The 23644-nt window shown below is 38.1% G+C and overlaps 1 protein-coding gene across 1 annotated transcript in view; it reads left to right on the forward strand.

Moving 5' to 3' along the window:
- The window catches only part of LOC131151994 (serine/threonine-protein phosphatase PP1 isozyme 3-like), a 54822-nt gene extending 31394 nt beyond the window's left edge, over window positions 1-23428 (forward strand). The window contains exon 4 of the mRNA XM_058103537.1: window positions 22897-23428. Within this exon, the coding sequence (XP_057959520.1) occupies window positions 22897-22920 (24 nt within the window). The 3' untranslated portion in view covers window positions 22921-23428. The remainder of the gene's footprint in view (window positions 1-22896) is intronic.
- Window positions 23429-23644: the final 216 nt, after the last annotated feature.

Raw genomic sequence — 23644 nt, forward strand, 5'->3', positions numbered from 1 at the left:
GTCCTGACATAGCCTTCGCAACAAGCATGGTAAGTCAATTGATGCACTCACTAGGACTCAAGCATTTTGATGCTGTGTATAGGATTCTAAGGTACCTAAAAGGGACTACAAGTAAAGGTTTATTATTTAGAGGACATGGGAATTTACTGGTTGAAGTAGACATTGATGCAGATTGGCCTGGAAGTATCACTAATAGAAGATCAACTTCTGGCTAGTGCACCTTTGTTGGAGGAAACCTAGTAACATGGCGCAGCAAGAAACAAAATGTGGTGGCAAGGAGTAGTGCAGAGGTAGAATTTAGGGCTGTTGCTCATGGAATTTGTGAAGCACTATGGATCAAAAGGTTGCTGGAAGAATTAAAGATTACTAATTCACTACCAATGAAACTATATTGTGACAATAAAGCTGCAAAATCTATCGCTCACAATCCAGTTCTTCATGATAGAACTAAACATGTGGAGGTAGACAAACATTTTATCAAGGAGAAAATAGATGAGGGAGTAATCTGTTAGCCATATATCTCGACAACTGAGCAAGTAGCAGATATACTGACAAAGGGACTGCCGAAGAAACAGTTTGAAAACTTCATTAGCAAAGCTGGCCATGGAAGATATCTTCAAGCTAGCTTGAGGGGGAGTGTTGGAAAGTTTCAAATATGTTTAGTCAACTTATCTATTTTTTCTAAGAGAATCTCGATTGTAAATGTGTGAATATCATAGAATATTTAGTTTCCTTAGAAGTTAGCATCTTTGGTTCTTTCCTTCTATTCTTCTGCCGTACATCTATTTATACAGACCTGTACCTATGTTATGATTAATGAGAATTATTTCCACAAGAAGCTATTTCATTCTAGAACACTCATCCACCTTAGCATTCTCATTTCTTCAACTTTTGCTTTTTGGATGTTTCTTAGTTGCCCAACTTGGTTTAATAGTAGTCCTATAAACTATTTTTTTAATTACAAGGGTCTTCTACAATTACACAACACATTTGAAGAACTCTTATTGGTGATGGCTTTGCAGGGGGAGGGCGGGGAGTCCCACAGACTGCGAGGTTCGATATTGCTCTAGAAGCTCTACAAGGCTGGCATAGTGGCGTTAAAATTCCAAAGTCCAACCACTCTAATGTCAAAGAACCTCTTGATTCTCAGTATCATGTCTCCTCAAATTATTTTGGGCATTTTGGTAATAGAATTGAAAAGGGCAACAAAACGCATTGTTTTGTAGCAAGAAGTGTCCTAAATGTGTCCTTGCTGTGTTGGGAAGTGTCAATCATTTCCAAAAAAAAAAAAAAAAAAAAAAAAAAAAAAAAAAAAAATTCTGACATGAATCAAACACATGCTGAGGAGTGTTGGCAAGGTGTTCGTATCTGACACGTGTTGAATACTAACACATAAGGCTTCCACAAGTGTCTGTGTTACCTATGTGGAACATTAGGGTTATACCTCTATAGATTGGTGGAAAATATGTATGACACTTGTACATTTTGGAGAGGATATTAAGGTGTTCTTAAATTTATAAGGTTACATTTGGTTTGTGGAACGTCTATTCTTAGGAATAATATACTTATAATAGAAGAATTTTATAGTTGTATAAAAAAAATGCTATTATCATGAAGCAAATGACAATCTAAAACTTTTTATGGATTCATTGTGAGGAGTTGACTAGGCATAATTATTCAAAAATTTCATTGTAGAAATGTTTATTCATTTCTTATTCTTTGTTAAATGGAAGAGTAAGGAATAGATAAGAAATAACAATTACCTTCCCTCCAAAATTTCTTATTGTATTCCATCTTATTCTTAGGATTGGTTGTTCCATTTCTGCTAGTCTTCTTTTTGAAATTCATTAATAATGATTGAAAATAGAATTATAATGGCTAGGGGTGTAACTGGTTTGGTTTGGTTGGTTTTTTAGCTGATTCAACACCTAAATTGACTTTATCGGTTCTCGTTTTATTTGAACAAACCAAACCGATAATGTTTAAAAACTGAACCGAACTGATTAATCTCAGTTTGGTTTAGTTTGCTAGTTCGTTTGGGCCTTGTGGTGGCTTTTTGCTGGGTCTTAATTATGCTTTTTAAAATTAGAAATGAGTCTTATTAAAATCATGTCAATTTAACCAAAAAATTTTCCCAGTGAAATTTTTATTTGAACAACTAAATCTGTCTTTTAAACAATGAATTTTTGAATTGAATTTTTGGGAAAAAGTTTAAAAAATAAAAAATAATTTATCAAATAATTGATATACATGATCCTGTCACTTGCAACATGCATTTATGATTCATTAGAAATAATGAAATATGCTTCAAAATTCAAACTTTAAATACTTCATACTTGAATTAATGAATCTAGTTTATTAGACATAACAAACCAATATCCAAACAGGAATATTAAAATCCCAAATGGATTATCTAAAGTCTAAATTGGAATCTAGTTCATACTTCCTAGGCCCTATACATTGATAATTTAAACTAAAAACTTAAAAATATTAGAATATTACATGTCCACAAAAAAGATAATTTAAAGTTCAAATTGTCCAATAGTCCAAGTCCCAAATAATAAACAACAACAAACAACAACAACAAGCCTTAAGTCCTTCCAAGTGGGGTTGGCTACATGAATCCTTTTCCACCAGTTCACCCAATCAAGAGCATTTTTCTCTATTAGATTAAGAACTATTAAATCCTTTCTCACTACCTCAAGTTTTTTTAGGCTTACCCATACCCCTTTTCATGTCAGATACAATAACTCCTCTTTACAGGTGTTCTACTAGGTCTGCATTTTAAATGCCCAAACCATTTAAGCCACCCGTCCCTTTTCTTGTTTTCAACCGGTGCTATGCTTAAATTATAACGTATATGTTCATTTCTTACTTTATCTTTTAATGTTAAACCATGCATCCACCTAAACATTCACATCTTAGTAACTTTTATTTTTTGTACATGTTTCTTAGTTGCCCAACATTATGAACCATAAAGTATAGATGGCCTCATAGCCGTCTTATAAAATTTTCCTTTTAATTTTAAGGGTATTTTATGATCACACAACACACTTGACGCACTCTTCCATTTTGCCCAATCTGTTTTAGTTCTATGTATTACATTTTCTTCAATTTCTCCTTCAGCTTGCATAATAGATCCAAGATATTTGAATCTATCAGTGCTATTAATCTCTTGATTATGAAGTTTAATCTTCTCTCTATTACTACTCCTTACATTACTGAAATTACATTTCATATATTCTGTCTTATTCCTACTTATCTTGAACCCTTTAGAATCTAATGTAGCTCTCCAAAGTTCTAGCTTAGATTCCAATCCATTTCTTCTGTCATCAATCAACACAATATCATTTGTAGAGTGCAGACAACATACACCAAGGGATCTCATTTTGGATATTCTTAGTTAGCTCATCAATTACTAAAGTAAAAAGATAAGGACTTAAAGTAGAACCTTGATGTGCACCAACTGTGATTGGAAAATCTCTAGATTCACCTCCTACAATCCTAATGCTAGTCACTACTCTATCATACATATCCTTTGTATATCTACTACAAACTCCCTTCTTTTCTAAGACCCATCAAAGAACTTCCCTAGGTACTCTATCATAAGCTTTCTCTAGGTGAATAAAAACCATATGCAAGTCTCTCTTCTTTTCCTTCAACTTTTCTATTAAACTTCTTAAAAGATAAATAGCTTCTGTTGTTGATCTGCCAGGCATAAAACCAAATTGATTTTCTAAAATCTTGGTTTCTAAATCTTATTCTATATTCAATTACTCTTTCCCATAATTACATCGTATGATTCATAATATTAATTCTACGATAGTTATTACAGTTTTGAATATTGCCTTTGTTTTTGTACAAAGGTACTAATGTAATTTTCCTCCATTCTTTTGGCATTTTCTTGGTTTTTATAATAGTGTTGAATAGATTAGTTAACCAATTAATTCCTTTATCCTCTAAACATTTCCAACTTCAATTGGTATTTTATCTGGCCCTATAGATTTCTTACTTTTCATTTTTTTAATGTTATCTTAACTTCAAGGACTCTAATTTTGCGAATAAATCTTCTGTTTTTAGTCTTCTCCTCATTTGTTACTTCCAAGTACAATTTTTCATTTTGGTTTTCATTAAACAACCTATCAAAGTATCTCCGCCACCTCTCTTTTATATCTTCTTATCTAATTAAGACATTATCATTCTCGTCCTTTATACATTTTACATTGCCTAAATCTTTGCATTTTCTTTCTCTAACTCTATCAAGCTTATAAATATCTTTTTCTCCTTATTTTGTATCTAGTTTAGTATATAAAGTATCATAAGCTCTATTTTTAGCTTCACTAATAGTTTTTTTTTTTTTTCTTGCTTCTTTATATTTTTCAAGATTTTCTATATTTCTACAATTTTGCCATATTTTATACCAATTTATTTTTATCTTAACGGCTTTTTGGACTTCTTGATTCCACCACTAACTTTCTTTACTACCCAAGTATCTTCCTTTGGACTCACCTAAAACCTCTTTTGTTATTCTTATGATAGAATTTGCTATTCTATTCCAAATAGTATTTGCATCGCCCTTATTCCCTATTGTCCAATCACATTCTTTGATCATTTTATCTTTAAAGTTTACTATATTATCTCTCTTCAAGTTCCACCATCTAGTTCTCTTGCGTTGATTTATGCTCCTCCTTCTCGTCCATTTTTTTTATATGTATATCTAATGCTAAGACTCTATGTCGTGTAGCCAAACTTTCACTTGGAATAACTTTACAATCTTTACAAGATAGACGATCTATGTTCTTAGTCAAGAAGAAATCTATTTGGCTTTTATTATATCTACTCTTGAAGCTTATTAAGTGTTCTCTTTTTGTAAAGCAAGTATTCAATATAACCAAATTGTAAGACAGAAAAATCTAAGATTGTATCACTGACCTCATTTTTATCTCCATATCCATGGCCTCCATGTATCCTCTCATATCTTATATCATCCTTTCCAATGTGACCATTCAAATCAACTCCTATGAATGCCTTTTCAGACATTGGTATCCCTTGTAAAATACTATCCATATCTTCCCAAAATTGTCTTTTAAGATTTTTTGCTATTCCTATTTGGGGAGCATCTCCAAGTCTAAAGCTATCCTGATTTTAATGACCCTATACCATATTCTTTTAACACCTCTTATATTATCTTTTAGATCTTTGTCTATAATACCCACCCCGTTTTTATGTTTCTCTTTACTATCCAAAGTTTAGATCCTGATTTTTCAATTTATCTAACTTTCTCTCATACCCATTTCTTCTCTTGAAAGCAAATTAAGTTAATTTTCCTCTTAAACATTATTTCCACTATTTCCATATATTTTCTTTTTCAAGAGTCCCTATATTCTAAGTTGTTAATCTAATCTTAGTTTCTTCTACTAACTTATTTATCCTCTCCTTTTTAGATCCAATCTATTCCCTTGACCTAGGTGAATTTGGTAAGAATTCATGATAATAAGATTTGACAAAGTTTTATGCTGGTTGTCAGTTACCTAACACAACCTTGCTCCTTTATCCGGGCTTGGGATTGGCTGTGTGTACAAAGAATTTGTGCTGCACAGGCGAAGTACACGTTTGCGTATTTTTTTTTATTTATTATATAGACAAATTTCTAAATTACACCCTACAAGTAGTAGAAATCCCCCACACCATTTTTAATACAAATGCATTGAAAAAACTTAAAGCATACAATTTTAAGTGTGAATCAAGCTAAGCTACAATTAAAAAAATCATGCAATAGTACTTTTTGAAAAAAATATGTATATTCCAAAACTAAAAATCACAAAAACACAAAAATGCATATATTAAGCCTACAAATCATAAACACAAAATCTCTATTGCTAACCAACTATTAGAAAATTTTTTAATAATAGTAGTAGGAAAAAAATTAACAAGAGGAAAAGATCTCACTAGTGACTGAAACTAAAGGAAATAACAACCGCAAAAGTACTATAGTATGTATCCTTTGCCGCAGGAAATTTTAATGCCGCTAGCGAAAATCAATTGAAAACTATTTAAGCAACGATGGATTGCAAGAATTCTTCAATCTAAATTCAAGATTCAAAATCTAAGAATATTGAAGAATCAAAATTTCACAACCCATAAAATCTTTATTTTGCTTCTTCATGATTTTAGGGCTAAAGAAACAAGAATCCTTAAATTTGTTTGGATCATCGGGAGAAAAGAAAGGAAAATAAAGAAAAGAAAGGAAGTTCAGAGAGGGGATTTGTTTGGTTGGTGAGAAAACAAAACCAAAAAGGAAAGAATAGAATAAATAAAATGAAAGAAAAGCAAGAGAAAAGAAAAGAAAAAGAAAAGAAACCTTTGGAAGTAGAAGCAAAAAGAAAAGAAACCTTTAGATGTAGAAGTAAAAGAAAGAAAAATGTTATGGGTGGAAGGCTCCGAGTAGACGACCCGAGGGGAGAAGGGGCTTGGAAGGATGACGCTTTGCGAAGGGGCTCGGAGGCTCCGAGCAGACAAAGGAGCTCGGACGAAGGTGCCTCACAGAAGAGCTCAAACAGGAGGCCTGAGCAGGTTAAGGGGCTCGGACAAAAGGCGATGCTGACGGACAGCTCGTTGCACACCGGGCTCGGACAGGAGGGGCTCGTTATTGCAGGAAGCTGTGCCGAGACCATGGCAGTGTGGAAGTGGGTTGGGCACTGTGGCCGAAGCCCGTGTGGGATGGCAGCGTGAAATTTAGCCCACGCGGGCAGTCTAGGGAAATTAGTTACGGGTTGTTTGTATAAAGGGAGGGCCAGCAGGAATAGGGGGGTTAGCTAGATAGTTGGAATATTTTCTGTTAATTGGAGAGTGGCTCTCTCGAACCAGCCAATCTGTTCTTCCTTATTTCCATTTCCTTGTAGGTTTTGCATCTGTGGACTACGTTCATTTTCTGTTATCTCAATTTCCTTGCATGCAATTCATTCAATTATCCATTACAAATTTGTTGTGTTGATTTCAATTGCATTGAGTTCATTACAATTACGAGGGGGATCATTACAATTGGTATCAGAGCCATGTTCCTACGACCATGGGAGAGGGAACTCGTAAACAACAAACAACAACAAAACCAAGCCTTAGTCCCACTAAGTGGGGTCGGCTATATGAATCCTTTTTCGCCAATTTATGCGATCATGGACCATTTCTTTTGATAGATTCAAAGATATTAAATTCTTACTCACTATCTCCTCCCAAGTTATTTTAGGTCTACCCCTACCCCTTCTACTGCCCCCCACAGTAACTAAGTCACTCTTCCTCACAGGTGCACTATAAGGCCTACGTTGCAAGTGTCCATACCATCTGAGTCGTCCCTCCCTTATCTTATCTTCTATAGGAGCTACACCTAACTTACCACGAATATGTTCATTCCTTAATTTATCTTTCAATGTTATACCACTCATCCATCTAAGCATCCTCATCTCGGTAACTTTTACTTTTTGGATATTATGTTTCTTCGTCGCCCAACATTCTGATCCATATGGCATGGCTGGTCTTATAGTTGTTCTATAAAATTTCCCTTTCAATTTTAAGGGTATTCTACGATCACATAGAACACTTGAAGCACTTCTCCATTTTATCCAACCTGCTTTAACTCTATGCATTACATCATCTTCAATTTCTCCTTTAGCTTGCATAATAGATCCAAGGTATCGAAATCTACAAGTGTTATTTATTTCTTCATCATCAAGTTTAACTTTGTCTCCAATATTCCTCCTATCATTACTAAAATTACATTTCATATATTCTGTTTTATTTTTACTTATCTTAAAGCCTCTAGATTCCAAAGCTTCTCTCCATAATTCTAACTCAGCCTCTACTCCATCCCTAGTTTCGTCAATTAATACAATATCATCTGCAAACAACATACACCATGGAACCTCTTTTTGAATACTCTTAGTCAATTGGTCCATCACTAAAGCAAAAAGATAAAGACTCAAAGCAGATCCTTTTGAATACTCTTAGTCAATTGGTCCATCACTAAAGCAAAAAGATCCTTGATGTATGGATCTGCTTTGAGTCCTTATCTTTTTGCTTTAGTGATGGACCAATTGACTAAAAGTATTCAAAAGGAGGTTCCATGGTGTATGTTGTTTGCAGATGATATTGTATTAATTGACGAAACTAGGGATGAAGTAGAGGCTGAGTTAGAATTATGGAGAGAAGCTTTGGAATCTAGAGGCTTTAAGATAAGTAAAAATAAAACAGAATATATGAAATGTAATTTTAGTAATAATAGGAGGAATATTGGAGACAAAGTTAAACTTGATGACGAAGAAATAAATAACACTTGTAGATTTCGATACCTAAGATCTATTATGCAAGCTGAAGAAGAGGGAACTCGTATGAACCAAATTATGGAGTCCATTGCCGCCTTGAAAAAGTCACAAGAAGAACGTCAGAGATTTGAACAAGACATCTAGATTACCCAAGTAGATCAACAGAAGGCACTTATCAATATCACTCAATAGTTGGGAGTTCTTTTTGAGAGTATGAAACTTCTTGGCAAGCAGAAGCTTGATTAAGAAGTCCAAGGGTAAACATCTAGCAATAAGTTTAAGCATCACCACTATGAGAGCTACCATGGGGAGCGACACAATGCAGATAGAGCAGGTATTCAAACTAAAACTATACGAGTTGATTTCCTTAAATTTAATGGGGTTGATCCAGCTGGGTGGCTCTATAGGGTCAATCATTTCTTCCTATTTCATGAAACCCCACCCCATCAAAGAGTTCTGTTGGCGTCCTTCCATATGGAGGATAAGGCCTTAATTTGGTTTCAAGACTTGGAGAGATCCAGTTTATTAACAAGTTGGGAGGCATTTGAAAGAACCCTGCACACCTGATTTGGGGTCAATTCGTATGATGATCCATTGGAGTAGTTATCCAACCTAAAACAAACTTCTATTGTAACCTTGTTCAAGGAGCAGTTTAAAGTATTGTCCAATAAAGTCAGGAACTTAGATGAGGACCATCGACCTAGTTTGTTCATGGGGGGATTGAAGGAAGAGATAAGGTGGGCAGTGAAACTCTTGAACCCAATCAATGTGCCTATGGCTTATGCCAAGGCTTGGGTACAAGAGGAAAACCTTTTAGCAACTAAGAGGTATATCCTACCCAAGCACTCTACCCCATCGTATCCTCATCATGTGACCAAACCAGTAGCCAAACCCAACACCTAGGTCCACAAAGATTCACTTGAACAAATAAGAGAGAAGAAGAGCAAGGGGTTATGTTTCAATTGTGATGCCAAATGGATCCCCGAGCATAAATGTGGAGCTGCCAAGCTTTTCCTGTTAGAAAGAAGCAAGCTCAACTATTTCAACGAAAAGGAGGAACCACTCGGGGGGGGTAGGGCATGATTACCCTGAGGGAGAAGGGTTTGAGCAGCAGCAGGGAGAGGATAGGGTGGAAATCACCCTACATGCACTAACGGGGTCTCCCTACTCCAGAACAATGAGAGTGATCAGTTCTTTCAGAGGACAATCTTTTGTGATACTGGTTGATTCCGGTAGCACTCATAATTTCATTCATCCGGCTCTGGTTAAGAGACTTCAGTTGGCCATGAATAGTGAAGAGAAGGTGAAGGTGAAGGTGACTAATTTTAACGTCCTCAATTTCTTAACATGAAATATAACACAATAAATAGAAAAGTCAACCCGAACCTGTGGGCAACGGGGACACCTGTCAATCACAGCGGAAACCTAAGTAGCAGTAAACATAAAATCTCAATCATCCAACCATAAAACATAATACCAGAAGAATAATACCAGAGTTTACTATATCATCATATAAGTGTTCCTATATACAATCTCCAAAAAGTCAAAATGACACTAGAATCTTACAACAAAAATCTCCTGATCCTAGTTCAACGCTTACCCTTCTAGCAGGGAAGCTTCAATCACTCAACGGCGGCCCTAACCCGCTGGTCTCTTTGGATTTCCTGAAAATCGTTTAATGGTCGGGAGTGAGACACTTCCCAGTAAGGGAAAATAATCTAAATATAGTTGTGTGACAACATGAATATTTAAGGCACTTATACATATATAGTACATTTTATAACTCTAAATATTCATCCTATCATACTAGATAATCATATACTTTCATATTTGTTAATAAATCATAACATACATAAAACATCTGTTATAATTGTAATACTGAAAACATACCCAGGGTGAATAGTTAGCTGATGTCATGTATTAACCCCCCATGACGGGTTGTGCAGCCCGAAGGTGGGACCCGACAATGGCTGGCCGACCACTGCGGAGTCAAATATGTCTGTAAGTACGATGGGCCCGCCACACCCTGGTCTGGACTGTTAGGTGGACGTCCACACTCTACTGAAAGCCACATCGATTATCTTTCTCCCACCCCTTCGTGGGGTGGTTAGCACTAATCTGATCATAAACGTTTAATCTATAAGTTATGGTATCGAGCCCCTGAACTAAACTAAACTAACATCCGTATTTTGATAACATATAATACATGATCATATATATATAACATCATTACGGCTTCGTGCCGAACATATCGTAATTACGGCCTCGTGCCGAACATAACATAATTACGGCCTCGTGTCGAACATGTCATAATTATGGCCTCGTGCCGAACATAACATAACTATGGCCTCGTGCCGAAATCATTTCAAGTATATACATTCTGAAAATAAATCAATTATCATGTATTCGTCAAAATCATCATAACATAACATATCTTTTCATAATACCTGAAAACATACTTTGCTCATAAAATCTTTCATATCATAATACATTTCACGTAAAATAATATTCATGCCACACATGCGCTGTATAAAATCATACTTATTCAAAAATTGTAATTCTCTGGCGTCTCATACATACATATACATTTCAACATAATAGCAGTATTTCCTAAACGTACATTTCATCCATAATATATAAATATAACATATGCTTTTATGAAAATAAATTTACTCATAATTAATAATAATTTGCATGGAAAGTAACTGCTTTAGTTTATTCTCTTACCTGGCTACTGAGAAAGCCCCTAAAATATCCTGGTCTACCCCTCGTAGGATTTCCTGATCAATACCCTGAAATTGAAAACTTCCAGTATTAAATTTCAGTATTTTCATGTGTACATAATTTCCTATAACTAGCATAAGACCAAATTTGGCTTAAAAAGTTTTACCTCAACTCAGGGATGATTTCCAATATGCTTTCAACAACGATCTGCTCCGGCAAATTTGGAGAGAACTTCCCCAGGAGCGTTGTGGTAACTTCGGATTGTCGATCCGGCGTAAATCTGGCCCAAAATCGATGAGAGAGAGAGAGAGAGGGCCGAAGGGGAGAGAGAGAGGACAGAGTTAGCTTAATAAGGAAGTTAAAAATCGGATTTTTGATATATATAGAATTGGATTCATTGACAAGCCACGTTATTCGTCGACGAATCCTTCAATAATTTCGTCGATGAAATTCAGTCCTCGTCGACGAAATTCAGTTGGCTCAAAACTCTCTCAGTATTTCTTCGTCGACGAAATTCAGTCTTTGTCGACGAATTCTCTTAAACTCTCATCGACGAATCCCTTGTATTCGTCGACGAATCCTCTGGTAGTTTCTTTTCCTCTTTATTATTTAAATTCCATTTTTATTCGGGTTGTCACATTCTCCCCTCCTTATAAAATTTCGTCCTCGAAATTTACTATTCACGTAATTTATCATCCCTTAGGCAAAATGGTCTACTTATTTTATTACTTACCCTCACTTGTGGCGGAGGAATACTGTGGTTACAACTCAAGTTCTGGAAGATTACATATACTAAAAGAAAATTCTTCCAAAACTAAATATCTCATACTACCTACAACATTACATGTATCTGTACACGAAACATTACATATTCACTCACATTTCAAATTACATCTAAACTTCTGGAAACAGTTGCGAATATTTCTGTCTGATCTGTTCCTCAAGCTCCCAAGAAGCCTCTTTTACTGCATGGTTCCTCCATAGAACTTTTACTAGAGGAATCTTCTTACTACGTAATTCCTGTTCTCTCCTATCCAGAATCTGCACGGGTACCTCCTCATAGACTAGCGAGTCATTGAGCTCTAACTCACCATTATTGATAATATGAGAAGGATCTGGGATGTATTTTCTTAACATAGATATGTGAAATACGTCGTGTATTCTGGATAGTATAGGTGGTAAAGTTAGCCTGTAAGCCACCGGTCCCACTTTCTCTAAAATCTCAAATGAACCGATAAACCTAGGGTTAAGTTTACCATTTCTACCAAATCTCATAACTCCTTTTAATGGAGCTATCTTCAAAAATACGTGACCATCCACATCAAACTTTAAATTCTTGCGGCGATGGTCGGCATAACTCTTTTGTCGGTTTTGAGTTGCACTGATTCTTTCCTTGATAAGCCGAACCTTATCGTACGCCTGCTGTACAAGCTTTGGCCTCACAACTCGCCGCTCACCTATCTCGTCCTAATATAAAGGAGATCGACATCTCCTTCCATATAGTGCCTCAAACGGTGCCATGCCAATACTAGACTGGTAACTGTTATTATACGCAAACTCTACTAGCGGCATGAACTGAGTCCAACTACCCCCAAAGTCTAAAACACATGCTCGGAGCATATCTTCTAATATATGTATCGTCCTCTCAGTCTGCCCGTTTGACTGAGGATGGAATGCCGTGCTAAACGATAACTGAGACCTTAGAGCCTCCTACAAGCTCCTCCAAAATCGTGGCGTGAATCGCGGGTCTCGATTTGGACATAATAGATACAGGAACCTCATGAGAACGAACTATCTCCTGAATGTAAATCTCTGCCAATCGGCTGAGGGAATAGCTGATCTTGATAGGAAGGAAATGGGCATACTTAGTCAATCGATCTACTATCATCTAAATCGCATTCTGACCATGCGATGTTGACGGCAGCCCTGAAACAAAATCCATGGATATATGGTCCCACTTCCACTCTAGAATAAATAGCGGCTGCAACTGACCTGCTGGCCTCTAGTGCTCAGCTTTTACCTGCTGGCACATCAAACACTGGGCTACGTACTCGGCAATCTCCCTCTTCATTCCACTCCACCAGTAGAACTCTCGCAGATCTTTGTACATTTTCGTACTACCGGGATGAACCGTATACAAAGATCTGTGAGCCTCATTTAAAATAGTCCTCCTAATGTCAGTATCAATAGGAACACACAGCCTGGAACGGAACCGCAAAGCTCCGTCATCTGAAATGCCGAATTCCTCTCCCTCAAAATCCTGCACTTTGTTCATTACCTCTTTCAATTCTAGATCTTCTCTCTGAGCAGCTTTAATTCTTTCCTGCAGAGTAGGCTGTACCACTAGACTGGCGATACATACTGGAATATTACTCTCTATCAATTCAATGCCGAGTCTTTCTAAATCCATCATGATTGGATGCTGGATCTCCCTAGTTGTTGACGCTGATACTCCAGACTTCTTGCTCAGTGCATCAGTTACTACATTTGCTTTCCCTAGGTGGTAACTGGTAGTACAATCAAAATCTTTAATCTCTAACCACCTTCTCTGTCTCATATTCAATTCCTTCTGGGTAAAGAAATACTTTAAACTCTTGTGGTCCGTGAAAATCTCGCACTGCTCACCGTACAGATAATGCCTCTAAATTTTCAATGCGTGTACCTTCGTAGCTAATTCAAGATCATGGGTAGTGTAGTTCTTCTCATATTCTTTCAACTGTCTAGACGCATACGCCATTACCCTACCATGCTGCATCAACACACAACCAAGTCCCTTCAAGGACGCATCATTGTAGATAGTATAACCCTCACCCCCAGACGGGATGACCAATATCGGCGCTGTGAGTAACCTCTGCTTCAGCTCTTGAAAACTCTGCTCACAGCTGTTGTCCCATTCAAATCTTGCATTCTTCTTCGTCAGTCGTGTCAAAAGGTCCTGACAAAGCTGAGAACCCCTCGACGAAACGACTATAATAACCGGCTAACCCAAGAAACTCCTAATCTTCTGGACGTTCCTCGGTTTAGCCCAGTTCACTACCGCCTCAATCTTGCTGGGATCTACAGAAATTCTGTCTCCTGAGATTACATGTCCCAAAAACACAACTTTCTCGAGTCAGAATTCACATTTATTGAATTTTGCATACAACTCCTTCTCCCTAAGCATCTGCAAAACTTGTCTCAAACGTATTTCGTGCTCCTTAAAACTCCTCGAATAGACCAGTACATCATCAATAAAAATAACCACAAACTGATCTAAATATGGATGAAAAATCCTATTCATCAAATCCATAAATATCGCAGGAGCATTCGTCAGACCAAATGGCATAACGAGGAACTCGTAATGCTCATATCTGGTCTTGAAAGCTGTCTTCGATACATCTTCCGCTCTCACCTTTACTTGATGATAGCCTGACCTAAGATCGATCTTGGAATACACTCGTGTATCCTAGAGTTGGTCAAACAAATCATCGATACGGCGTAGAGGACACTTGTTCTTGATGGTCACCTTATTAATCTCTCTGTAATTTATGCACATCCTCATAGACCCGTCTTTCTTCTTTACAAACAGCACTGGAGCTCCCCAAGATGATACACTAGGTCGTATGAAGCCCTTATCAAGTAAATCTTGCAACTGATCTTTCAATTCTGCCAATTCTACCGGCACCATTCGATACGATGCTTTAGAAATTGGCGCTGTACTTAGAAGTAGATCAATAGGAAAATCTACTCAGGCGGCAAACCTGGTAATTCATCTAGGGACACGTCTGTAAATTCTTTCACCACAGGCTTATTAATAAGCTTTAATTCATTTTATGACATTTCTTTTCACAAACGCCATGAATCCCAGACAGCCGTTCTGGAGCAGTCTCCTCGCTTGAACTGCGGAGACCATCTGAGGTACGGATTGCACTCGTGACCCTGTAAATCTAAATTCTGGTTTACCTGGAGGTCTGAATATCACTTCCCTTGCATGATAGTTTATAATAGCAGAATTAGCTGCTAGCCAATCCATGTCGAAAATAATATCAAACCCGTGCATATCTAGCACCACCAAATCAGCAGATAAAATTCTCCCCTGAACATCAATTGGACAACCACGGAGCATCCTACTACATCTCACTGCTGACCCAGTCGGTGTCGCCACTGACAGTTCAACATCTAATGATTGCGTTTCCTCCCCACATAATTTAACACACCCTAAGGACACAAACGAGTGTGTGGCGCTAGAATCAAAAAGTGCAATAACTTTAAATGAGAACATATTAATAGTACCTGTCACCACATCGCCGGTCGCCTCAGCGTCACTCGGTGTCAAAGTGAAAACTCTGGCTGGGGCCATATTCCTCTGCTTGCCTCCTCATGGCGCCTGGTAACCTCCTCGTACAGGTCTAGGAGCAGGAGCAGCACCAATCTGTGTCGGACACTCCCTCATCAAATGTCGTGGCTCCCCGTACCTGTAACAGACACCTCGCCCGACTCGACACTCCCCCAGGTGTCTCTTCCCTCAAGATGGGCAATCTGGAGATGGCTGCACACTTTGAAAATCGCGATTCTCGATCTCCTGTCTCAAGTCTCTATAATAGCCACCTCTCTTCCACGCAGCACGGCTGACTCCCTGCTGGGAACCGGAAGGTGTGGACCTCTTCTTTTGTCTCTATTCCTCAGCCTCCAGCCGATCACCAATTTCTGCTATAGTGGCTCGGTCAACCAGCTCGGCGAAGTCCTGTAACTTTAATATTGATACCTGCTTGTGAATTTCTCTCCTCAGGCCTATTTCAAACTGTTGTACCTTCTTCACCTCATCTGGAATGATGTACGGGGCGAAGTGAGATAGCTTGATAAACCTCGCCGCATACTGCTGTACTGACAGCTGTCCCTGCTTCAGATTCAGGAACTCCTCAATCTTAGCCTCCCTGGAAGAGGCTAGAAAATACCTGTCGAAGAATATTTTCTTAAACCGATCCCACGTCATCTCTATAGGTATAGTCTTCTGTTGCTCTAAAAGTCTCACTGCTGACCACCATCTCTTGGCCTCTCCAGTCAGTCTGTAGGTGGCAAACAGTACCTTTTGCTCCTCTGAACACTGCAACACTGTAAATATTTTCTCTATCTCCTGCACCCAGTTTTCAGCAACTGTAGGATCTGTCCCTTCTGAGAAAGACGGATGGCTCATCTTAATAAACTTCTCAATCGAACTACCGTGGCCTACCGATGGACCACCTTGTTCCTTCGAACTCCTGGCAATTTCTGCCATAACCTACTGTGCCACGCTGCGTAAGACGGCATCTGAATCACTACCTGCAGCGCCTGAGGGTCCAGCACCCTCACTCCCACTGGTGTGGGCACTACTGCCACCAGGTTCCATCTTGAAAAACAATTAACTTAACTCAAAACCTCATTCTCTATACATATCACTTAACTTATATAGTATTTTTTTTTTCCCTAATTAATTCGTCACTTCTGATTTTAATTCAAGGTTCAATCCTACAACTTAGATACCCAACCCGACGATAGTTTACAATGACTTTCCTGAAATCATCACCCCAGGAAAATCACACAAACCACCACGGAAGTCATCTAGACAACAAAAGAAGACCTCAAATCCCATTATCCTATACTCTGGTATTATTACTGTTGCACTCTAGAGTCTACAGAACCTGGTATCCTGGGCTCTGATTCCAAACTGTAACGTCCTCATTTTCTTAACATGAAATATAACGCAATAAATAGAAAAGTCAACCTGAACCCGTGGATAACGGGGACACTTGTCAATCACAGCGAAAACCTAAGCAGCAGTAAACATAAAATCTCAATCATCCAACTATAAAACATAATACCAGAAGCATAATACCAGAGTTTACTATATCATCATATAACTGTTCCTATATACAATCTCCAAAAAGTCCAAATAACATTAGGATCTTACAACAAAAATCTCCTGATCCTAGTTCAACGCTTACCCTTCTAGTAGGGAAGCTCCAATCACTTTAATGGCGACCCTGACCCACCGGTCTGCCTGGATTTCTTGATAATCGTTTAATGTTCGGGGGTGAGACACTTCTCAGTAAGGGAAAATAAACTAAATACAGTTGTGTGGCAACATGAATATTTAAGGCACTTATACATATACAGTAAATTTTATAACTCTATAAATATTCATCATATCATACTGGATAATCATATACTTTCATATTTGTTAATAAATCATAACATATACAAAACATCTTTTATTACTGTAATACTGAAAACATACCCAGGATGAATAGCTAGCTGATGTCATGTATTACCCTCCATGACGGGTTATGCAGCCCAAAGGCGGGACCCGACAATGGCTGGCCGACCACTGTTGAGTCAAATATGTTTGTTAGTACGATGGGCCCGCCACACCTTGGTCCAGACTGCCAGGTGGACGTCCACACTCTACTGAAAGTTACATCGACTATCCTTCTCCCACCCCTTCGTGGGGTGGTTAGCACTAATCTAATCATAAACGTCTGATCTATAAGATGCAGTATTGAGCCCCTGAATTGAACTAAACTAACATTCAGGTTCTGATAACATATAATACATGATCATATATATATAACATCATTACGGCTTCGTGCCGAACATATCGTAATTACGGCCTCGTGCCGAACATAACATAATTACGGCCTCGTGCCGAATATATCATAATTACGGTCTCGTGCCGAACATATCATAATTACGGTCTCGTGCCAAACATATCATAATTACGGCCTTGTGCCAAACATAACATAACTACGGTCTCATGCCTAAATCATTTCAGGTATATACATTCTGAAAATAAATCAATTATCATGTATTCGTCAAAATCATCATAACATAACATATCTTTTCATAATACCTAAAAACATACTTTGCTCATAAAATCTTTCATATCATAATACATTTCATTGTATAAAATCATACTTCTTATTCAAAAATTGTAATTCTTTGACATCTCATACATATATATACATTTTAACATAATAACAGTATTTCCCAAATGTACATTTCATCCATAATATACAAATATAACATATGCTTTTATGAAAATAAATTTACTCATAATTAATAATAATTTACATGGAAAGTAACTGCTTTAGTTTATTCCCTTACTTGGCTACTGAGAAAGCTCCTAAAATATCCTGGTCTACTCTTAGGATTTCCTAATCAATACCTTGAAATTGAAAACTTCCAGTATTAAACTTCAGTATTTCCATGTGTACATCATTTCCTATAATTAGCATAAGACCAAATTTGGCTTAAAAAGCCTTACTTCAACTCAGGGATGATTTCCAACTTGCTTTCACCAACGATCTTCTCTGGTAGATTTGGAGAGAACTTCCCCAGGAGCGTCGTGGTGACTTCGGATTGTCGATCCGGTAGATGAGAGAGAGAGAGAGGGCCGAAGGGGAGAGAGAGGAGAGAGTTAGCTTAATAAGGAAGTTAAAAATCGGATTTTTGATATATATAGAATTGGATTCGTCGACGAGCTACGTCATTCGTTGACGAATCGTTCAATAATTTCGTCGACGAAATTCAGTCCTCGTCGACGAAATTCAGTCTGCTCAAAACTCGGTATTTCTTCGTCGACGAAATTCAGTTTTCGTCGATGAATTCTCTTAAATCCTCGTTGACGAATCCCCTGTATTCGTTGACGAATCCTCTGGTTGTTTCTTTTCCTCTTTATTATTTAAATTCCATTTTTATTCGGGTTGTCACACTAATGGAGAGGAAATATGGTGTGAAGGAAGGTGTCCAACAGTGAATTTTGCGGTGCAAAGGACTAGATTTGAAGCTGATATGTACTCTCTGATTTTGGAGGGCTGTGATATTGTACTCAGAATTTAGTGGCTCAGTAGGCTTGGTGAAATCATGTGGGACTTTGTTAAACTCGCTATGAAATTCCATCACCAAGGCAAGGCTGTTTGCTTGCAAGGGCTCGCCTCCCAAGGATTGGTGGAAGAGGAATTGTAGGGAAGTTATCCCAATTGGATAGGAAGGGAATTCTATTACAACCATTGGAAGAAATAGAAGAAATGGCAACGGACAACACTCTCCCCACCCTAGCTTCCTTGTTGGATGAGTTTCAAAATATATTTGCAGAACCTAAGGAATTACCACCCATTAGGTCATGTGACCATGGAATAACTCTTAAGGAGGGAACCTCTCCAATCAGTGTAAGACCCTATAGATACCCTTATTTTCAAAAAGAGGAATGGCAAAAAGAAGTGGGAGAGGTGATGATGGGGAAATTTAAGGCCCTTTTGGGTCAACTTCTCAAATCTGTTGGTGTTGCCCTTTCAAATGATGATTGTGAAACCTAGATAGATGTGGTCACTTGCTTATCATGGCAGGCTGCGTCACTTGTGAAGCCAGCTGCTACTGAGGGTAAAGCGATGGATCCAAGTGGCTATGTCAAGGTGAAGTATATCGCAAGCGGGTCTCGCAGCCAAAGTCAAGTAATAAAAGGAATCACACTAGTGTTTGATATGAAGCTCCATCACTTGGAAAGGATTGCTTGTTGTATTGGTGCCCCAATGTTATCCTCTGACACTCTGATGGGCCACAAACTAAAACAGTGTGAGTACTGTCATTTTGAGCAATTCATTGAAGAACATGCAACCTATGGTGAAGGGGGAAAAAGGCCAAGTAAGACCTTAATGTTCCTTAAGGGCTGTCCTCCTCGTCTTGGTTGGACGATTTTACTAAGGGGGAGTCACGGTGGTGAATTGAAGAAGATTAAGTCTGTTGTTTACTATGCATTTGTCATGGCATACCATTTAATACTAGAGACTTCCTTCCTTACTGAAGAAGAGAAGGTGGCTTCGCTGTTATCTGAGCTCTGGCTCGAAGAGGTCAGAGCAGGGGAAGTTTTGAAGACGGTTTCTGTTGAAGTTGCTGCTGGGATTGAGGAGGGTAGTGACAATGAAGAAGTCGTACGCAAGCTTTTGCATGTGGTTCTTGAAGGGAAGGATGAGAAAGCAAGATAGGAGAAGGAAGATGCGATGTGGGAGTGGTATCATAAGTGGAAGGAGAAGTTTCCTCACCTTGTGGGCAAGGTGCTCAAAAGGGGAGGGTATTGTTATGGGTGGAAGGCTCCGAACAGACGACCTGAGGGGAGAAGGGGCTCGGAAGGATGACGCTTCGTGAAGGGGCTCGGAGGCTCCGAGCATATAGACGAGCTCGGACGAAGGCGCCTCGCAGAAGGGCTCGAACAGGAGGCCCAAGCAGGTTGAGGGGCTCGGACGAAAGGCGATGCTGACAGATGGCTCATTGTAGACCGGGCTCGGACAGGAGGGGCTTGATATTGCAGGAAGTTGGGCCGTGACCATGGCAGCGTGGAAGTGAGCTGGGTGCTGTGGCCGAAGCCTATGTGGGATGGCAGCGTGAAATTTAGCCCACATGAGCAGTGCAGGGAAATTAGTTACATGTTGTTTGTATAAAGGGAGGGCCAGCGGGAATAGGGGAGTCAGCTAGAGAATTTGAATGTTTTCTGTTAATTGGAGAGTGGTTCGCTTGAACCAACCAATCTGTTCTTCCTTATTTCCATTTCCTTGTAGGTTTTGCATTTGTGGACTCCATTCATTTTCTATAATCTCATTTTCCTTGCATGCAATTCATTCAAATATCCATTACAAATCTATTGTGTTGATTTCAATTGCATTGAGTTCATTACAATTACGAGGGGGATCATTACAAAAAAAGAAGAGGAATTTGAGTCAATGCAGATGAAAGATGAAAGAGGAATTCGATTAATTGTGGGTTTTTGAGAGAATTTGATAAAATATCTCGAAGGCTGCATCCAATAGATCTCTCCATTGTTGCCAAAAAATTTTCAAGAATTTGATCCACGATTCAAGTTGTATTGGATCAAGAATGATCCTTTTAAAGTGCGCCGTGAGAAACGAAAATTCCTTCCCTTAGCAAATCTGAAGACTGGATGGGATGCCAACAACAATGAGAGTAGATGTGGTGGTGAGAAACTTGATGTCGTGTTGGGAGCCCGACAGTGACACGAATTGCGTATCGCTGTCGCTAAGGCGTAGCAGGTTCTTTTTCTTTTGGGGTCGAGAGTAATTGATCCGATACTAAATTGATGTTGGAACAAGAATTATAATTTAGAATAAGAAAGAGAAACAAAGAGGAGGAGGAAAGAAGGAAGAATAAAGAAGGCAATGGAGTTCCAGACATGGCGGACATATCTCACAACAATTCTACAAGCTAAGTAAATACTCACTGCAAACTCTTCCTTTCCCATCTCAATTTTTAAAACCTACTAAACTAATGAAAGCACTTTTGCTTTAGAAACATTTTCCTAGGTCAATGCAAGTTTGTTGCCAAGCCTGTCATCAAGAGCATTTTTGTCTATACTTTAAACTATACATTTAAACCTGATCAACCACATTTAAATGATTACATTTAATTAAAATTTAAAAAATTTAATAACTAAAAACATCCCATACACAAAAATATCTATAAGAACATATGAACATATTAGTTCATACTTCCAAGAAACAACAAAGCCAAAATGCTATATACACGACCAAATCAATGATTCAATGTAGATCCGAGTGAGACTGTAAATATCTAAGAACAATGGAACATATCAGATTATCAGTTCATACTTCCTAACAAAGTCGAAATGCTAACTAAATACACAGAGAGATGAGTTTAGAGAGGGAGACAGAGAGAGAGAGAGTTGAGATCTCATGATTCTCGCCAATTTGCAGTCGCGAACTCACGGCCGTATGAATGAGGAGCCAAGGAGGGGACTAGGGCCACTAGACAAGGCCGCAAGGAGGTCGAGATGATGATCAGCAGGAGGGTAAAGTTGTGAACGTCAGCCACTGTTTTAGGGTGGATAGGGTCTTACTGTTTTAGGAATTAGGGAGTTAGGGTTTTTTTGGAGGGGAAAGGCCGAAGGGGAATACCAGAAAATGGAGATGCAATCGACTATCAAGGGCCGAGGGGCAAGGGGTTTGGGTCTTAGGGTTAGGGAGTTAGCCACTATGTTTAGGGTTTTTCACTTTTTATTTTCAATTTTGTATTTTGAATATATATTTTTAAAATTTTGAAGTGTTAAACTATAAATAAGTCAAATAAATAACGATATATATATATATGGTTTGGTTCGGTTTAGTTTTGCCGGTTTTTAAAATATCCAAACTGTAAAGTCGTAGACTGATATGAGCTTCTTAGTTCCCCTTTTCCTTGAATCGAATCAAAACAGTTCACCTACAAACCTGCGTAATTTTGGTTTGTTCGATACGGTGCGGTCGGTTTCGTTAGTTTTGTTACACCCCTGATAATGGCAACAATTCTCCACTTTAACTAATAAAAGCAATATATAATGTTTAAATATTGAATTAAAACTTTGGGTTGTTAGACTTGTGCCTTGGAATGAAAATTTAGCTTTGAGACTTTCGTACCAAATCACAGTTCGCATGTTGTTAGCATTTTTTTTTTAATAACTATGATCATGATTCTAGGGTTTTATTTAATAAGAAAGAAATATCCTAGTAGGATTTAGGTTTGTTTATTGTATTTGCTTGATCACCAAGTATATTGGGCCTAAAATATGTGGGTGTAACTGTGTAAGAGATTTTATTCAGAGTTCAATGTTATGAACTGAGAATTGAGTTATTAAAGTTTATCCTGAGTGTGGGAGGACAAGGTCCTTATCAGTGTGTGTTATCACTTGCTTTTCCTCTTCTTAAGTATGTCTATTGGAGATTTAAGTGAGTATTTCTTCATAGGTTCAAATGCTTCCGTTTAATATGCTAAAATCTCCCTTCAGTTTTTTGTTCTATCACTAATTGATATGCTAAAATCTTCTTTTGTTTCATCCCAGTCATTCCTTGGTGCAAAAGTTTGAGAAAATGGTCATTTTAAGGAAGATATTGAGGAAAGCAAATGTTGGATGGCGTTCAGAATATAGCTGAAGTTGCCGAAGAAATCTGGGTGCGTTTCCTCTCAATGTATGTGTGATAAGGACTGGGTAGTCTCTTAAGTGCAGTGACGTTTCACTGGCAAAGGTTCACAAGGCTGTAATTTTCTTTATTTGGATCCCCCGGTGAACATTACCAGCTCTAACGGTAAGGAAAAACTTTCTTCCTTTTTCTTCATTTCTTTTTGGTTGTCATTGTCCTTAGTGTCTTTACTGCGAGCTGCTTTTGCGAAACAATCTTTACAGCATGGAAATACTGAGGTGGGTGTCTTAAAAATAGGTCTCCCCATTGTGTATACTTGACACTGCATTTGACATGTATTGTGTTTTCTCAATGCGTTTGGATGAGCCCATCATATACTCTTGGACATTTCATTGAAGAAAGAACGAATAGTTCAACTATTGAATCAGCTATAGTAATATCATTTTCCATTAATTACTTGTGAGATCGTTTCATAACCAACTTGTTTGTTGAAATGCTTTGTATTGCAAAGTGTATTAATCTCATTCTCCTGCCTCGTAATATTGCGATGCCATTCTTGGGTTCTTGGCATCGTAGAATCTACTTGTTCATTTCCATCATACAAAAGGTTGGAGCAGTTGACCGCAATGGAAAATGTCAAATGACATGCTGTTCCATGGATAACCTGTC

This window comes from Malania oleifera, chromosome 3 (assembly GCF_029873635.1).
Source record: "Malania oleifera isolate guangnan ecotype guangnan chromosome 3, ASM2987363v1, whole genome shotgun sequence".
In the NCBI taxonomy this organism is placed as follows: domain Eukaryota; kingdom Viridiplantae; phylum Streptophyta; class Magnoliopsida; order Santalales; family Ximeniaceae; genus Malania; species Malania oleifera.